Source organism: Dendrobium catenatum, unplaced genomic scaffold (genome assembly GCF_001605985.2).
Source record: "Dendrobium catenatum unplaced genomic scaffold, ASM160598v2 fragScaff_scaffold_249, whole genome shotgun sequence".
NCBI classification, from domain to species: domain Eukaryota; kingdom Viridiplantae; phylum Streptophyta; class Magnoliopsida; order Asparagales; family Orchidaceae; genus Dendrobium; species Dendrobium catenatum.
Genome location: NW_021318711.1, coordinates 1841774 through 1860371, shown reverse-complemented (window position 1 = coordinate 1860371; position 18598 = coordinate 1841774). Strand labels below are relative to the sequence as shown.

General features: G+C 41.4%; 2 protein-coding genes across 5 annotated transcripts in view; both read right to left on the bottom strand.

Annotated features, from left to right (window-relative positions):
- Window positions 1-991: 991 nt before the first annotated feature.
- Window positions 992-4176, bottom strand: LOC110092533 (ferredoxin--nitrite reductase, chloroplastic). Its single transcript, XM_020817123.2, has 4 exons — window positions 3749-4176; window positions 2440-2794; window positions 2072-2360; window positions 992-1991 (listed from the first exon to the last, which is right to left on the bottom strand). The coding sequence occupies exons 1-4, from the start codon at window positions 4131-4133 to the stop codon at window positions 1215-1217; spliced, it is 1806 nt and encodes a 601-aa protein (XP_020672782.1). The 5' UTR covers window positions 4134-4176; the 3' UTR covers window positions 992-1214.
- Window positions 4177-5591: 1415 nt separating this feature from the next.
- LOC110092524 (glycoprotein 3-alpha-L-fucosyltransferase A-like) overlaps window positions 5592-18598 on the bottom strand; it is a 46549-nt gene continuing 33542 nt past the window's right edge. For all 4 annotated transcript variants that reach the window (XM_028693291.1, XM_020817109.2, XM_020817107.2 and 1 more), the window contains exons 5-8: window positions 14180-14284; window positions 13115-13271; window positions 6155-6382; window positions 5592-6027 (exon numbers count right to left, since the gene is read on the bottom strand). In XM_028693291.1, the coding sequence (XP_028549124.1) occupies window positions 5775-6027; window positions 6155-6382; window positions 13115-13271; window positions 14180-14284 (743 nt within the window). In that variant the 3' untranslated portion in view covers window positions 5592-5774. The remainder of the gene's footprint in view (window positions 6028-6154; window positions 6383-13114; window positions 13272-14179; window positions 14285-18598) is intronic.

Sequence of the window (18598 nt, the reverse complement as noted above, 5' to 3'; positions counted from 1 at the left end):
ATGTGATAGTAAACAAGGCTAATGACTCTAATAATTCTACTCATTTGCTTTAAGTATAAAAATCATGACATTATCTAAGTTATCATTTCTATGTAAAAGCGAAATATTATTCAAATTTATATTTCATAAATATTGATCAATAAATATGAAAATTCATCAGAACAAATACGAATTTCAACGCAATCTTTGAATAATTTTTTTTTAAAGATAATTCATAATTATTAGAACTCCAATTTTTATAAACATATTGTCAAATTGAGCATCCTGATAAGGAGCTAGAATTTTTTTTTAGTCCGGTCAAAAACTAATAATTTTTAAATACTTCTATTCCTTTTTCAGATGATATATTTTAACTTTCATAATGAAAGAGTATTTTGATCTTTCAACATTTATTTTAATAAATTATTAAATCCTATATTGTTTATTTTGTTGGTTATATTATACGCAAATCTCCAATTATCTTATTTCATTTAAATATTTAAGTGCTAGTTTGAAAAAAAAGAAATTCTATAACAAACACATATTTTTTTTCTTTTTATATATATATAATTTTTTATGTTGCAAATTTCTAATTTTTCTAACCTGACATTTCTAAATAAAGTTATTAATTATAAGTTTATTTTCGTATGTAAAAGGTTTACACGAAATTTTTTAATTTATTTTTATAGCATTAAATTATAATTTAAGTAAGAATAGAGATCATTGAGCATAATTAGTTAATTACTCGCTTTGTGGCCCCAAGGATACTGTGTTGGCATGCGAACAAGAGGTTCTGGATTTGAATCCTAGCGAAATAAATATTTTAAAATAAATTCTAGTGGGCTTTCTAATGAATGCATGGGCCAGTGGGATTTTGCCCCTTGGGCCTGTACTGTAGTCCCAATAGTACTGTTGATAAGATGACCCAAATTATACCAAAAGCAATCTCATCTAACTCTAAATGAGCTCAAATTAGATAATTTAATCATAAGTAAAAACTTTGTGACATTAATTAAAAGACTAAAAGATTTCGAATCTTACACGTTTATAATAAAATTAATTACCTTAATAAGAAGAATTCTATTTAAATACTCTCACTTTAGCTGCAAATTTTCTAGAATATAACACCAAGCAAAACTGATTAAAAATTGAACGATTGTTAATCTTACCAGGACCTGAAATCAAATTGGCTGACAGCCTTGCAATATGGGCCTTCGGTCCATTCACTTAATGGGCTATATTTTGTACAGGTATTTTGCATCGCATGGAATAGCTTCATGGTCTTCTTCCCTGACCTTAGGCACGGCCCCGAATTTCTCCACCAGAATCTCCACTACAACGGGCACAAGTTCGTCGCAGGGAACCCCCTTCTTGTAGAGCTCCCCGAGATGCGAATCGCTACCGATTCTGCCTCCTAAATAAACATCCACCCCTTCACAAACCTTCCCATCGGCATTGCGCGTTAAGCAGCCCATAAAACCTATGTCGGCCACCTGAACCTGGCCGCAGCTGTTAGGGCAGCCAGTCCAGTGCATCCTCACCGGCTGCGCAACCGCCACCAGCTTTTCTACCTCCTCCGTCATCCGCAGCGCCCTCGCCTTAGTCTCAATGATCGCCTGCCCGCAGAATTGACTCCCGGTGCACGCCACTAGCCCCTTCATCAGAATTGACGGCCCCGGTGAGAACCGCTTCTTAAGCAGCGGTTCCTCGAGCAGCGCGCTCAACCTCGAATTTTCAACGTTGGGGATGAGGATGTTTTGCTCTACGGTAAGCCGGAGCTCGCCGGAGCCGTACGCATCCGCGATTCTTGCCAGCTCGAACATGTCCACCGCCTGGACGCGGCCTACAGGCACGTGGAGGCCGACGAACGAGAACCCCAACTGCTTCTGCGGGTGCACTCCGAGGTAATCCCTTCGTTCCCATTGCTTCATCACCAGATCCCCCGGCGACGCTCTCTCCAAACTCCCCGTTGGCATTCTCTTCTCGACCTCCGTGCGAAACGCCTCTATTCCCTGTCAAAGCTGAGTTAGCTGTGCCTTCGTTTTTACGCGCGAAAGCTGTTTGATGAAATGCCAAAAAGGAAATGTCTTACGAGTTCGTTAATGAGCCACATCATTCGGGTCTTCTGCCGGTTACCGCGGGATCCGAGATCGCGATAGGCTTCGAGCACGGCCTTGCAGAGGGGAATCACATCGTCGGCGGGGATCCAGGCGTCGAGCGGCACAGCCTCAGCGCAGCGTTTGGGGCTGAAGAAGCCGCCAACGAGAAGATTGAAGCCGAAGCGTCCGTAATTCTCCGCTGGAATGTACGCGAGGTCATTAATGTGAGGATGCTCGTAGAGATCGTGAGATCCCACCACACAGACATTCCATTTCCTTGGCCTGCAGCAGCAGCTAGGAAATTAACCTAACAGTAGTACAGTACTCATAGATAGAAAGAAGAGAAGCGAGAAGGATTTACAGATTGGTGAGGGAAAGATTGCCCTTAGAATTAGCGGTGACGAAGGAGGAGAGAAGGGAAGCGTAGGGGCGAGTGTCGACAATCTCGAGCGGGTCGATGCCGGCGAGGGGATTCCCGACGGGGTTGCGGACATTGTCCATTCCGCTCTGGAGGCTTGTAAGGCCGACAGCAGTGAGGCCGTCGAGGATAGAGGGGACGTCGGCGAGCTGAACACCTCGGATCTGCCAGTTTTGGCGGGTGGTGATGTCGGCGCAGCCATCCTCCCCGTAGGACTGTATTACGCTAGCCAAGTACCGTGTCTGCTCGCTTGTCGTTACACCGTTTGGTAGCTTCAACCGCATCATAAACCGTCCATCTGATCACATTATTTTAAGAAGGAATAAAAAAAACGTTAATTTTCTTAGCCAGTTGAGTCAGTTGTAAATTTGATATAAACTGATTTTAATCACAAATTTGACTCACATAAATATTAAAATTTTGATAACATCCTTTCTATTCATGTTTAAAAAAAAAAAAACTGATTTTAATAGCATGTTTTTCATATAGTTTAAGGCTGGGTTTGAGATGGCTTTCTTACCATTTTTTACTGAAAAGTTATTTTAAGTAGCATTAAAAAAGTCATTTGAAACGAAGCCTAAATTGAATGTAAAAACGCCTATCTTATGGGCTGCTTGGTTTATAAAAAAAAAAATGCAAAATATTTCAAATACTTGGGGGTTTAATTTTATAAGAAAAGAATACAATATAAAACTTAAGTTAATTCTTTTTACGCCTCAATTTTAATGTATTTTAAACTTAGTGAAGTTTTGATCAAATTCTTTTTTCATGATAAGCCAATTTATTGCCGCTCATCGCCTATTGTCAACTATTAATGTCAACTGTTAATGACTGCCATCGAGTTGCACTTATAGAATAATGACTCCTTACAGTCTTTTTTTAATACCAGCTAGACAGCTACTTATATCATTTAATTTTATATTGCATTTATTTTACTTCAAGTTAAATAAAAAAAATTCATGTATTCCTTTTATAATCATTTAAATAAATATAAATATTTCAAATAAATTAATCTCTTAACTAGTTTATTCTTTCATCATGGTCAATCAAATGAACAAAATCGTTTTCTTTGCTAAGTACAACTTAGATGCAAATTGTCCTGTTTGATGCTTTTGCTTTCGTTTTTACAATAAAAATTAGTAATTTTTTTTCTTTTTAATTTAAAATTTTATAGGTTTAATTTATGTTTATTTCTCATTTTGCAAATCATCATTTTTCCTTCCAAGATTTGAGAGAGAGAGAGAGAGAATACATTGATGCTTCCGACGATGGAAGAGGCCAAGCCACTTGAGACGGACGTCGATGTCATCCTTACCGGACTTGGACGCCTCAATCTCCTCCAGTGGCGTCGCTGCCAACTTCCGAATTCCGTCGTCCTCGTAAACAAGGCTCATTGGATCCTTCTCCAGCTTCACTTTCTCTTGCAGATTTATCCCCGCCCGAAACTTCTCCTTCAGCACCCAGTAACCTCCTTCCCTCTCCTCCACTCTCGCCTCCAGCCTCCCTGCCTCCGCCTCCTGCGACGTCGAATTCGCCGCCAGCTCGCCGACGGCGTCTCTTGACGGCCGCCGCCGACAGCGGAGCCTTAGCCTCTGAGGAACGCGGAAGTGTTGGAGGGAAGTTGAGTATGATGTCATATTGGAAGAGTAAATTTAATTAGTGGCGGAGGAAAAACTGGCCATTTATCTAATCTTCTTTTGTAGTGAGCTTTATTCGGCTCTTGGGGAAATCAAAGGGCCAACGTCACTTCGAGCGCGCAATTGCTAAGTTCACGTAAGGACACAGGCAGATATTGACCCCCAGCAATAGGGATTTTATATCTTTTTTTGGGAAAATGAGGGCAGAAGCCCATATATTACCATGAAAAAAGAAGTTACAAATAAGGTATATCAAAAAAGGTTTAACCTCAAATTATGAGGAAAAACCAAAAACCTATACCCCCCCATGAGAACAAGAATAAAAAAGAACTAAAGTAAAGACAGTCCACAAAACTTAGATGCAAAAGCATCTAAAGGACTCAGACTGCTAATCGCAAATAAACTTACTGTAAACCGGCAGCCACGACACGAAAAACTCCTGGTTGCCCAAAGTGAAAAGCCCTCCAAGGAGATGATTAGCAGCTACATCATCGTCCTTGCACAGAATTCGAACAACCAGTAAACCAGCCAATAGTGAAATCCAGAAATCATCAAGATGAAAGCCCAGTAAACACCAAATACCGCAGTAAGCACCTCAACCGAATTCCTTTAATCATGCCAAGGAATTCTAAGCTTCTCTGAATTCTTCCCGTTACCAATTTTTGCATCAATGGCGCTTTTAATGGTCAAGGAAAGAGAAGAGGAACATCTAAACTTCCCATTGAACCTCCTTTGATTCCTTTCTCTCCAAATATAATAAGATGAACAACTCACAGTGAGCAAAAGAAATTCTTTTTGATTTTTTATCATATAATTCTGCTCACCCAACAATTGTAAGACTTGGTTTAGCCTTGGCCTTAATAGAAAGTTTCCCACCATAGGAATGAGGGACTGTGTGGCATGAATTTAATGATGATTTAACATTTTGTTTGATAATATATTCTATATTATTTAATAATTTATATACTTTAACAATTATATATATGTATTCATCAAACAACTTAATTAACATATTGTAAATTGTGCTAATTTTTTCAATCTATTGATCTAATTATATCAATTAATTAACCTATATGTTTAAATAATTAGTAATGAATACATGATTAATTTAAAATTTAATTTCAGCTCTAATAAATAAGTTTAAAAAAATTAATTTTTAAATCAATTTAATGCTCAGTCCAAATTTGTTAAGCATATGAATAAATGAATTAAACCTATGTAGTTGTTTCATTTTTTTTTTTTTTTTTTTTCATTTTTTTTTTTTTTTTGCTTCCCATTGGCTGCCCAACTCTTTCTTACAAGCATTTCCGGCTTTTTTATTACTTCTTAAAGCAATTTTTTAATACAAAAATTAAAAAAAATTGTACTAGAAAATTGCTTTAAGAAGCATTAAGAAAGATCTAAGATAAAGAAAGAAAGAGATAATAAAACCTAAAAATTTCAGCTGATCCCAATTAATAATGAAAAGTTCTGCATAAATTAAGCTGTATAGCCCAATAAACTGCCTGTAGATAAATTTACACGCATGAAGGTTGCCACATTATGGCTAATAAAAGCTGAGAATATTTATCAAATGAATAGACAACAAGAAACCTATGAAATGATACAACTTGACCAAGGCAGTGAATGCATTCCTAATGGCTAAACAAAAATAGCTTCAAGCTCTGCACAGGGAGTGCTTTCTATATATTTTACAAGCTCAGCATTATCTTTAAATCTAAAAGAATACAGTGCTTGCCTTTGCGTCATGCCAACTGGGTATATTCTATATATTTTGTATCCATTACCCCTTATACTTTCCGGTCGTTCTTTCTTCCATATGGGAGTGTGATTCAGAGACTGAAATTTCTGAAGCACTGCAGCTTCCAGTTCTTCAAGAGATAGCTTGTCAGATCTGTCATGAATGATAAGAGTGTTAGTTTTAGGTCATCTAAAAGACAATTTATTTTCTTCTGGGCCTGGTTTTACTGAAGTGGCGCAACTAGAAAACAGGTAGGAGTATTAGAAATGTTTTGCAGTACCTGAGGAAGATACTTTCCATCTTAAAACGCCCTCTCTCTCTTACATACAAATGATATACAGTTCCTTTGCTGCTTTGGCACTTGCATGAACGGTTTCTGAACTGGGGATTGCTTTCCTCTTTTTGGTAGATCATAGTTGCAATATGGATGCAAAGCCTACAAGATGAATGCACGGCTGCCATGTCTACTAGAGCCTTAAAAGAGTCTGATGGACCCTCATACTTCCATCTGGATGAGAATAACGGATAATTCAACAAAGTCTGACAAATAATTGAAGTACAAAATATTTGAAATCTCTTATTCAAAATTATATCAGCTAATGAAAATTTCAATTCAAAGCAGATCACACCGTTAAAAGTTTTGGAGGACTGCAACACCGTGTTAATTATAAGCTGAACGTAAGAAATCTCATGATTAGTCTGCAGTTAATATGCCTCTCAAACAAATGATGAACCATTTATACAGGGTTTTAGGTCCGTCGCCAAGGGCATCTTACCACAGAATACACGTATCAATTTGTTGGATGGTTTTAAAATCTCATCTATTTTGTTCAAGAAGAAAAGATGATAGCAAACACAGGGCAGAGGAAGTAAACACTCTAAACACGGGTAGATATGACAAGTATGAAGACTGATGCATAATCGTTAACATATAATTCAATTATGTGGAGGAGTTAAGCATTCAAGCAAATATATCGATATTAAAAGCGGATGCTCACATGGAGGGAAACCTGCAGTTAATGAAAGGCGCCACCAAAGGATTGGGTTGGTTTTTACCTGGAACACCCCCAACCCAATCCAATCAACAATAAAGAAAACTTCGAATGGTTATATTTATTAGCATACTAAGCATACATCTGTATTTAATTATGCTTACTTAAATCATTTTTACGGTTTTACCTTGTTAACTCTATATAAAGAAGCCTGTATCTACTAACAGTTCATTGAAATACATTTTCTATTTTTCCTCTGCTTCGGTCCCGTTCTTTCTCCTTTCTTTTCTGCCTTCTTCTTTCCTCTTCTTTCTTGCTACAATTCTCTCATGGTATCAGAGCCATGACCGGAGAACAAGGCTCAGTGAATTCTGGAATCCCCTTTGTCGCGCAAACCGATCACTCCGACGCCACAATCGTCATCCCTCAGCCCCTCAAATTTCTTGTTTCGAATATCAAGAATCTTGCACCCCACCCGCTCACCTCGGAGAACTATCTAATCTGGCGAATCCAAATTCTTCAACAGTTTTCTGCAAATGGTTACACAGGCTACCTCACCGGCACCGTGCAAGCTCCGTCCGATGAACTCTCCGATGCCTATACCAAATGACGCATCATTAATAGCAATCTTCTCTCCGCCCTCTTCTCAACGATCTCTCAACCTATTCTACCCTACATCATCACCGCGGCCTCCGCGAACGAAGCCTGGACAATTCTTGAACGGCGGCTTCAGCCTACTAGCCGTTCCCGCGTAATGCAACTGAAGAACGAGCTATATCGCATTATAATGAAGGATCAAACTCTTCAGACCTATCTTGCTCGGATCAAGTCCATTGTGGACAACATCTCGGCGTCGGGGTCCAAAATCGAGCCAGAGGATGTCATGCTCCACATCCTTAACGGTCTGCCTTCTCAATTCAATTCTTTCAAGTCCACCATCCGGAACTCACTTCTCCCCATTGATCTGGACACATTCTACTCTCTTCTATGCAATGAAGAGATTCATCTTCAGCAAGAAATGTCTCAAGATTAGACAATGAGCTCTACGGTCAATGCCCTCTATGCCGCCTCCTCATATCAATCTCGAGGGAGGTCCACTCGCCGGTATTTCAAGAACAAGAATTCTCAGTCAGCTCTCCCAACTCTGACCGCACCTCAAACAGGATCCACAACTCCGAGCCAGAACCGCCCGATCTGCCAAATTTGCGGCAGAATTGGCCATATCGCTCTCAATTGTTGGAATCGCAACAACCCCAAGTATGCCCCCATCGAATTCAAACAACCGCGCGCTCTTTTCACAAGTCCCCCGAACTCAACCAATCAAGATTGGGTCCTCAACTCTGGCGCCTCCGCTCATCTAACTCCGGATGCCAATAACCTCTACCTCCCCACGGCTTTCACTAGCACGGACAACATCTCCATAGCTATGCTCATTCACTCAGCCGGCCAAGGCATTCTACCGCTACCGGATAACACACGTAAGCTACACCTTCGTAATCTTCTTCATGTCCCTTCCCTTGCACACAATCTTCTTTCTGTATCCAAACTAACCACGGATAATTCTGTTTCCATTTCCTTTGATGCTAACGGCTTTACAATCAAGGATCTTCAGGACCACCGTCCTCTGCTTCATGGTCGTCGATCTACATAACGGTCTGTACCAGATCAAGCTCTCTCCGGACACTCGTCACACAGCTCTTGCCACTACAAAGCCACCCTAACATAATTGGCACGCACGGCTTGGCCACTCAAGCAATAACATTCTTTCAATTCTTGCAACTCGTTTTTATGAAATTTCCACTTTACCTCAGTCTTTTTACCACATTTCTTGTAATTTGGCCAAAAGCCACAAACTAGTTTTCAATAAAAATGTTTCGAGTACTACCTCTCCATTTGATCTTATTCACACAGATGTCTGGGGGCCAGCTCCTCATAGTTCGCTCGACGGACACCGCTACTACGTCATCTTCATTGACAACTACACTCGATATTCTTGGTTATACCTAATGTACACAAAACAAGAAACATTGTCCAAATTCAAATTACTCTGCAACCTAATCAAAACGCAACATCAATGCACTCCGAAAGCTCTCCGCACCGATGGCAGCGGGGAATTCACCAGCATTGCCTTCCAGAATTTTCTTCAAGAAAACGGGATATCCCAACAGGTTTCGTGCCCGCACATGCCCGAGCAAAACGGGTTGGCCGAGCATAAGCATCGGCATCTTCTAGACCTTACTCGTGCCCTTCTTCATGATTCTGGTCTTCCGCAAAAGTTCTGGGCCGAAGCGCTTACAACCGCACACTACCTCATCAACTTTCTCCCGTCTAAAGCCATCTCCCTGCACATTCCTTTCCAGCGACTCTACGGCAAACCACCAACCTACAACCATCTTCGAACATTCGGCTGTCTTTGCTTCCCATGGTTGAAACCTTATGCCCCAAACAAACTGTCTCTGAGATCTACTGCCTGTGTTTTCCTCGGATACTCACCTATACACAAAGGATACAAATGCTATGACAACCAAACCAGCAGAATGTATACCTCTAGGCACGTCATCTTTTACGAACAACAATTCCCTTACATGAACATACCCCAGTCACCCAGCACGCCGAATACGTGCTCCCCGGCTCTCGGACCTCCTCTCCTGCAACCACCCACATCCATTCCTCCTGCCACTAACAAGACCTCTATGACCATTCCACCCCTCAGTCCCACTCGGTCTCCAACTGAGAAGACTCACAGTTCCTCCACGATACCTCACGAACATATACCTCTCTCACCCAACAGCTCTGCCCCGCCCATTCCAATCATCAATCCGCCTCTCCACCACATGCATACCTGACTGAAATCGGGTATCAGCAAACCTAAACACGTCTTCAACTTACTCACTCACACTACTCCTATGCCAACCCCGTCCACCTTTAACCAGGCCAACAAATCAGAAGAATGGCGACGGGCGATGTCAGCTGAATTCGACGCCCTACTAAAACAGTACACATGGTCTCTCGTACCCATCCCACAGAACAAACCCGTTCTCGGGTGTAAGTGGACCTTCAAGACCAAACTTCTGCCAACCGGACAACTCGATCGATACAAAGCAAGACTTGTTGCCCTGGGATACAATCAGCAATTTGGCATAAATTACACAGAGACTTTCAGCCCGGTGGCGAAAATGCCGACGATCCGCTTCCTTCTGACCATTGCCTTTAATCGTCGCTGGCCAATCTACCAACTCGACGTCTCCAACGCGTTTCTTCACGGCAAACTTGAAGGTGATATATACATGAGACAACTGCCCGGCTTCATCAACACGGCCCATCCGGAATTCGTCTGCAAACTTCGAAAATCTTTATATGGCCTGAAATAGGCACCACGTCAATGGTTCAACAAGTTAACGAGATTTCTTCAATCACAAGGATTTGGGTTCAGTCGTTCCGATCCCTCATTACTTCTTTTCAATAAAAATGACGTGTAACTCTACATTCTTATTTACGTCGATGATTTTCTTGTAACAGGTAACTACGCAGCTGCCATCAAGAACCTTCTCCACCAGTTATGTACGCAATTTGAGCTCAAGCAACTGGGCCAAATCTCTCTATTCCTCGGTATCCAGGTAATTCAATCCACATCTGGGTATTTTCTTTCACAACAGCACTACGCCACTAAGCTTCTTCGGGACGCAGGATATGCCGACTGTAAACCAGCGCCGACTCCAGTTACACCGGCAAATAAACACACTCCATCTTCCAGCCAGTCGTTCAGTGACCCAACGCTATACCGCAAGCTTGCCGGATCCCTCCAATATCTATCGATCACCCGCCCGGACATAGCCTTTGCAACAAATCAAGTCTGCCAACATATGCAATGTCCAACTGATCTCGACTTCAAGTCTCTCAAGCGTCTTCTTCGCTACATCAAGGGCACCGTCGACTATGGACTACCGATCTCACCAGGACCTCTTGAACTACACACTTACACGGATGCGGACTGGGCATCCGACAAATCTGATCCCAAGTCCATTTTGGGCTACTGCACATTCCTAGGTCCGACCCTCATCTCCTGGACGGTTAAGAAGCAAGTCACCGTCGCCAAGTCCTCAACTGAGGCGGAATACCGATCTCTTTCGGCTGCCACTTCAGAGGTCATATGGCTTCGCCGTCTTGCCGCCGAGCTCAATGTTCTGCAACCGTCACCGACCACAATTCACTGTGACAATACCTCCGCCATCGCCATTGCAAAGAACCCTGTCTTCCACAATCGAACGAAACATATCGAGATTGACTACCACTTTATTCGCCAACACATCAACTCCAATGCCATTCAATTGGCACACATCTCCTCCAAAGATCAAATAGCTGACATTTTAACAAAGTCATTCTCTATAACACAGTTCAATGAGCTTCGAGACAGCTAACCATTCGTCCAACGAACGCTCAGCTTGCGGGAGGATATTAGCATATTAAGCATACATTGTATTTAATTATGCTTACTTAAATCATTTTTGCGGTTTTACCTTGTTACCTCTATATAAAGAGGCCTGTATCTACTAACAGTTCATTGAAATACATTTTCTATTTTTCCTCTGCTTCGGTCCCGTTCTTTCTCCTCTCTTTTCTGCCTTCTTTCCTCTTCTTTCTTGCTGCAATTCTCTCAATATTAAGGTTTCATTTGTTTGCTTGAAGTTAAAAAATAAAAATGATGATGCGTGATAAATTGACCGGCATTGATTTCAAACTCCAAAAACCATCTAAAAAGGATAATTAAAATAAATAAAATAATGTAACATTACTTTCTAAAACATAATTTCTACTTAACAGTTACCAAAATTATCCATAATCTCATCCCACTTTCATATATATATATATATATATATAATTTTAGTTAGTTTGTATCTTTGGCTTATCTTTTCTGCTTCTTAGTGTTATAGGTAGACGGATACAATGCTCTCAATTCGAGAAGAGAAGCTTTCTCCCAAGCCCTAGATTAGAAAGAAAACTAAAGCAGCCACCAAACAAGATGCCTCTCAAAAATACCCTAACTCCCCTTTAACCCTCACATGATCCCCCCCAAAATACCCTAATTACCCCTAGGGCAAACAAAACAAACTCCCTCTTACATTTGGTGGGCCCCTTGGGCCCACCCGCTCCCTCCCTCTCCTTCGGCCGAACGCCCAGGCGGGCGTTTTCTCCGCCTGTAATAGGCGAGAACCGGCCCTTTGTGGGCCGATGCGGAAGCGGGATGGACCGGGTGGTCCGGTCCATCAGAGAGGAGGCAGCGTGGCTTCGGGTATCTGACAGGAGGCGGTCCATCTCTCATTCGCCTGTGAATCGGGTTCGCAGAGGGAGGCGGAAGACACATGCAAGCGGTTTTGTGGAATGTTAGCAAGCACAGGTAGAGACATGAGAGCACAGGGCACGAGCGCGTGATGCGCACGATTTGCAACATGAGATGCATTGCGGCAGGGGGAGCAGCGGGCGGAGATGCGCCGGGCACATGCAGACACCTGCGGGGCCCAGGAAAGTGAGCTGAACTTTGCCAAGGCGCAGGCAAGCACGAGTCAGGCTGGCGTGTGGTTGGACCAGATGCGGGAGAAAGAATCGGGCAGTGCATGACTGCGAGGTTCTTGCACTGGTTGGACGCAAGCGCCTGGGCTAGCTGGACGCGTAGTTCTTGAGAGCGAGCGGAGGCATCCCCGGGGGGGATGAGAGGAGGCAGCTGCATGAGATGGTTGTGAGTTACGGAAGCGGGAGCAATCAGTCAAGATGCGGAAGTGGGCAGAGGTGAAGGAAGGCATTGCGTGCGAACGCGGGATAGATCAGGTTGGGCCACTCAGGGCAGCGTGCAGGGGATTCAGGTCAGTGTCAGGAATGCTGGTGGGCTGACGTTCACGCTGGTGGGAACAGTGGGATTGGCGGTTGGGTATGCAGGGCACGAACAAGAGGCTCGCATGCGGGGTGGTGCGGCAGCGGATCTTGATCCTCGGATGGCTATGGTTGCTATGGTGGAGGCAAGGAGAGTAAGAATTTCCTTGATAAAGATCTCTTTAGATCTTTGAGGTGGAGGTATTTTTCTTGGTTATACATAATAAAATCTGGATCAAGGTGGAGATTGTTGTATTTTGATCCAATTTAGTTAGTTTGTACCTTCGGCTTATCTTAAATGTTGGGGAAAATTTAGTTTGTACCTACAGCTCGGGATACCTTTATACAAATACAATAGGAATTAAAATACAAAAATGATGTACCTCAGTGAGTGGTTAAATGCTTCAGGATTTGATGCAAGATATTTCATTTTCTGAGCAATAAATGGAACGTCATCAAGAGATTTAATGTGCAATATAGAATCATCAGAGGGAGCAAAATCTTGAATATTCGGGGCACCAATAACCACTGGGACAGCCCCTGAAAGTTGCACAATGAGAAGGACAAAACTGTCAGTAACATGCTTCAATAAGACAAAAGCAAGCTTATCTTGCAGAAAAGTAAATGAGTGTTAAACAAATTTTCATCTTTTGTTTCGAAAAAAGTTATTAGATATGAATGGACATTTTTAAAGGATTAATCACTAAACAAATCCAAACTCCCTTGCGCTTCTAGGAACCTTTCTTACCAGAATGACAACTATACTAAGTACATGGTCAGCAAGATCTCAATAAAACTTCTCCCAGTGCTATATCTCAAAATCAAATGGAAAATATTTTAGTAGAAGGAATAATTTTTTTCAACTTCAAAAAAGAAATTTTAAATTGATCAGGAGCAGTAGGCCAGGAAAGTTTGAAATAATCACTTGGATATTCATTAAGAAAACCAATGTCTTGTTTTCACAAGCAGAATAAATGTGCCTGCTATGGGCCATCCATGAAATGTAATTTCACCAGTAGTTTAAACCAAAATGACTGGTTTAGCCCATGCAGATGGAGTGTGGACACGGAATGATTTGTTGTATGAAGCTGTATTCACCTTCAAGGCTGGATAAATAAAATGAGTAACACAAAGCACAGGGATAGAATATGATGCCAGATCAGGAAACATAATCAAGTATGATGAGAGCAAAAACAATTGTTTATGACAAGAAAGAGCCGCATCAAAAGAAGGAACTGCTCGCAAAAAGTGTGCTGACAACATTTGTGAAAGTATTCATAGAAAATCAACAGAAATTTCTTATAAGTTGGTGATCAATAGTTAATCTAAAAGTAACAAGATGGAAAAGGTATAACACTATAGCTTAACACTTAATAGGCATTAAGCAGTCATAAAAGTGAAAGAGGCTCAAAATATTAAATGATAAGTTATAGCCTAAGCAACATTACCTGCAACAAGAGACTGGAAGAATTTCTCTGTAACGTAATCCTCCTCATTAGAATTCTCAAAAGCCAAACTGAATTTGTATCTCCTTAAGGTTTCTACTTTGTTCACTGTATTAAGAAATATAAAAATCATAAATTACACCTCAAAATTAATTGTTTCAGAACCAAATCAGTCAATAAAAATGGAGAATATATCCTACAACGTTTATGCTAATGATATACGAGCAGCATGTCATCTTCTATGAACAAGATGTGTGACACATACTCTGCCCTACGTTCCTGTTACATCCTTTATGCAGTGAAATGATGCTTCTTCCTAAGTCGTGGTTAACATTGCAAGAATCTTTAAGCATAAAAGAAGACTGGGGAAAGGTTCTGTGAAGCGATAGTGGGAGGCAGAGGTCATTTTCTAAGTTTCCCTTTTCCTAAACATGGTAACAGTATGTTGGTCTGTGATTCTTTTTCTTTTCTTTGTGAGTAGTCCGTGGGGAGGAGGGATGTCAGGGTTGCTTGTCAGGAGAGATTATTAGGTGCGGAGTGCGGATGGGAGAACCGTCTGCACAAGCATTATTCGGCGCTAGGTACCGGCACTCGGTACAGCTGGGTACCGCTAGGTACCCAATGCTTGTGCGGACAGTGCGCACTCAGCACCTAATAATTTTTTGCTTGTCAGGGGCATGCAGGCATGGCATTTTGGCAGTTCTCCAGTAACTACTAGGAAAAAAAAAACAATACACAAATTGACAATCTGGAACTTCCAAATGAAACTTAGATTACTGTAAGGAGAAATGAAATTGTAGCACCTCATTCCAGATGCCTCATCAAGTTATTCACATGTCAAGATATTTGAATTCGGGTGAATTCAAAATATTTCTCAGGAAAAGCCAGTCCAATGCCAACACGGACCAATGCTACCCTACAGAATGACGACTAGCTCAAGTTTACTTGTTGGATTGGATAGAACTTACCAGATGATTCGGGTAATTTTACTCAGCTTCTATCCTGGCAAGAACCAGTTGGATCTCTAGTAACCACTGGCATGATCAGCCTTCGCATTTCCGGTACTGGGATATGCCTCTACTCTGAACGAATTCACTTCTCAAACTACAAAATATTTTGCGTTATTGTTATGATGCACTGCAGCTGTTATCATCCAATCCAACCACTCAAGAAGCGCCACATGACCATTTCTTATCCGGAGGACCGGAACAGTGATTGCATCATGAATATTTCATGCAATACCGCTACATCTCTTAGCCACAAATCTCTCTGACTCTCAAAGATCAAAATGCCTGCCAATCATCAGGTCATCCAACGTCTACTTCTTGGAATTTGATCGCCTCCAATTCTACCACATGAAGCGCTTCCTTTACTCCTACCAGCTCCAGTCACTGATGGCTCGCATGTCATTATTCACCACAAAACTGCCTCAAGCCATGGTGCTGCCTTTAAAAACCTCCTTTATGGTGAGATATAAACCATAGAGATGAACACAAGCTATGCTACTTTACTAGATTATAGCTCAAATGAGTGAGAACCAAGTGATTAAAGGACTATAACATTTCCCTCCCAAAAATTTCCCACCCAAAATATTCTTTGTATGCCACAATGTCAAATCACATAAAACTGTGCGTTGTCTCCTTCTCTGATTCTACTCTTATTGATCAATATACTAATTTTCTATTGATGATCAAAATCGTCTCACTATCAAGAAGTAACCAAGCCTAAAAGCTTGATCCTCCTCTGCCTTTTCCTAGGTGAACCGACCAAAACTTCGGTTAAAATGATGTTTATCATCCTCTATGACCACTTACACCGTTTACATCTTTTTAGTGCTCTCATTGAGGCAATTTAGGTTGGATGAAAATTGGATGGATGAGCATCCAGCTCTGGTGGCCACCTACCGTTACTAGCCTATTCTTCTATGCCTCTTGCCAGCAATGGAAGCAAAAGCTCTTCCCAACCCTAAAAAACATTAATCACAGCAGCATAGTACCTACAGCCTTTCAAGAAAATGGTCATCATTCTCTAGTACGCATTTCGTCTTGTCATCTCGACTCAAACTACAATACTTGATTTTGTAACTCCATCAACCTTGCCTCAAAACCAACCATTAAAAAAGCGGACGAGGCGTCCGCATTGAGTCACGCCTCAAATCGAGGAGGAAGTCATGCGTATCGGGGCTTACGCCTCGAACCATCCAGCGAAGCCAACGATTTTTTCGCATGAGGCGTACGCATCAGAGCCTAATGCCTCGAGGCCGTACGAGGCACTGCCTCGAAATTTTTTCTTCGGTATATTTGTAAATACGCGCACCCGATTCGTGTTCGCGTATTCTCGAATAGGATTGGGGCTTCATGTGAGAATTGAAAGGCGAACTGGAGGCGAAGCCGTGAGGGAAAGAGACGAAGCCGTAAGGGAAGGAGACGAAGCCCTGAGTGCAGGAGACGACGCAGGAAACGAAGCCGAAAGCAATAACGGTTTCGAAAGCAGGAAACGAAGCCGAAGTTGTGAGAGCAGGAAACGTTCAGACTTCGGTTAGGTCGGAAGAGCAGGTGTTGTGGGCCTTGACTTTGACGTGCAGTAACGAAAGCTTGAATAACTCCTGATTCGGCTTTCTTTCATTCATTCACTCTATACATGCTCGGTACTGCTCCGTACATGCTCGGTACCGAGCCAGTACCGCTCGGTACCAAGTAAGTATATGCTCGGTACAAAGCGGAGCAAGTACACGCTCGGTACCGAGCAAGTACACGCTCGGGGGGGAGCCAATACCGCTCGGTACCGAGCAGTACATGCTCGGTACCGAGTGAGATTAGAGCTTCAAAAAAATTTAAAAGTATTCTTAAATATAATGAATTATTTTTTATGCTATTATTGTCTTATTCTAGAGCTAATGAAATCTTAACTGATATAGGGGAGAAAGGAAAAAATATTCTAAATGAAAAAGAGTTTGAAGATGACTTTGACATTAAATATGAAGATTCTTCTGAAGATAATCAAAGTGATGATGAGCCTGCTTTGGGTCTCGATCCTAAGGGGATGTTTTATTTTTAAGTGAGTTTATTTTAAATCTTGTATTCCAATAATATTATCCTAAAACAAATCTTCAAATTCATAGTTCACATAATATTTTGTTATTTTTTGTCATTATTTATAATTTTAAATTAATTTATTTTAATCGTTTTGAGGCTTACGCCTCGATCCGCCTCGAGGCTTACGCCTCGCCTCGCTTAGAAAAAATGCCTCAAATCCCGATTTCGCCTTTTAAAACCTTGCTCAAAACTCTATTATTGAGGTCCCAATCCCATTATCACCAATGACTCTGACAACATAGTCTGCTACCCCCACTAAAGTCATTGAGTGGCAAGGCAAGCAACATTAAAAAAAAAACCCTTGTATTATTATATGTTTGTCGACCTCAAGATAGATTCTCTCCTCTTTACAATGGAAAACAAGGAAGAACCATTGTCAATAAATTTAAGAAGTCGATCCTCAACTTATGCAACACGTTGGGCCATGTTATGGGGCATCTTAGTAGGTTTAATGATGATATGTCTATGGTATTGACCATAACGAATGTGCAACGCTGTTTTCACTTTCATGCCAAGGAGATGAGGCAAATTATTCATTCACTTGTCACCTCACAACATCTCCTTCAATGAGTAGCACCGATAGTTCATCATTGAATTAACGGTTTAAGCGCCTCTAAAATTCTATCAAATGTTACTCAATGTTTAGAAATGGGAAAAGAAATCCCAAGGGAATAAACCACCCACATTACATGAAATGGGGAGGTCACAACCTCCAAGCCAACCATTGTCAAGTTGGAGTTGATGATAAGTCTTTGCGGTTGTTAACTATATTTATTGTAAAAACACTTCTAGTGATTATTGCCAAGATGCTAGTGAAAGCATAAATGTTTATAAACATAATGCAGAGAAAAGCCCAACGGCCTTTGCAACGTTGATTTTCCTTGCAGACAATTTTAAGAAGGAGATTGCCAGGTCCCAAGTCCTGGATGAGAAAAATGGAGGGTTGCGTTAAGTAGTCGACAGCCAGCGTAAAACTTGTCGAACAATAATGACATGAATCCTTTAAGAAATTGTGTTAATGCTAGGGCGTCCCCTGGAAGCGACGCGCTGTATGGCCTGAATACAGTGACAAGTGTGCAAGGGCCGCTGCACCGGCGCCCGGGTGCAGTGTTAAATAGGCAAGGGTTCCCACATCAAGGACGGATGTGGGCAAAGAAGCTAGTCCAGTAACAAAAATATTTTTGGGAATAAGATTTTAGATCTTAAGATTTTGTCTGTGCATGAGGATGCTAATGTTATGAGAAAAAAAGTGGCTAGTGATATTAAGAATATTGCAAAAGATGTCCTTGGAGTATCAAAGGGAAAAGCTCATAATAGTAAAAATAGT

Bases quoted from the DNA above. Each gene is read 5' to 3' on its own strand.
- LOC110092533 (XM_020817123.2), bottom strand. From the start codon at position 4,133: ATGACATCATACTCAACTTCCCTCCAACACTTCCGCGTTCCTCAGAGG. The intron at 2,361-2,439 runs GTAAATCCTTCT...CTGCTGCTGCAG, and splicing joins AATCTTTCCCTCACCAATCT to GCCAAGGAAATGGAATGTCT. The intron at 1,992-2,071 runs GTAAGACATTTC...CAGCTTTGACAG, and splicing joins TGTGGCTCATTAACGAACTC to GGAATAGAGGCGTTTCGCAC.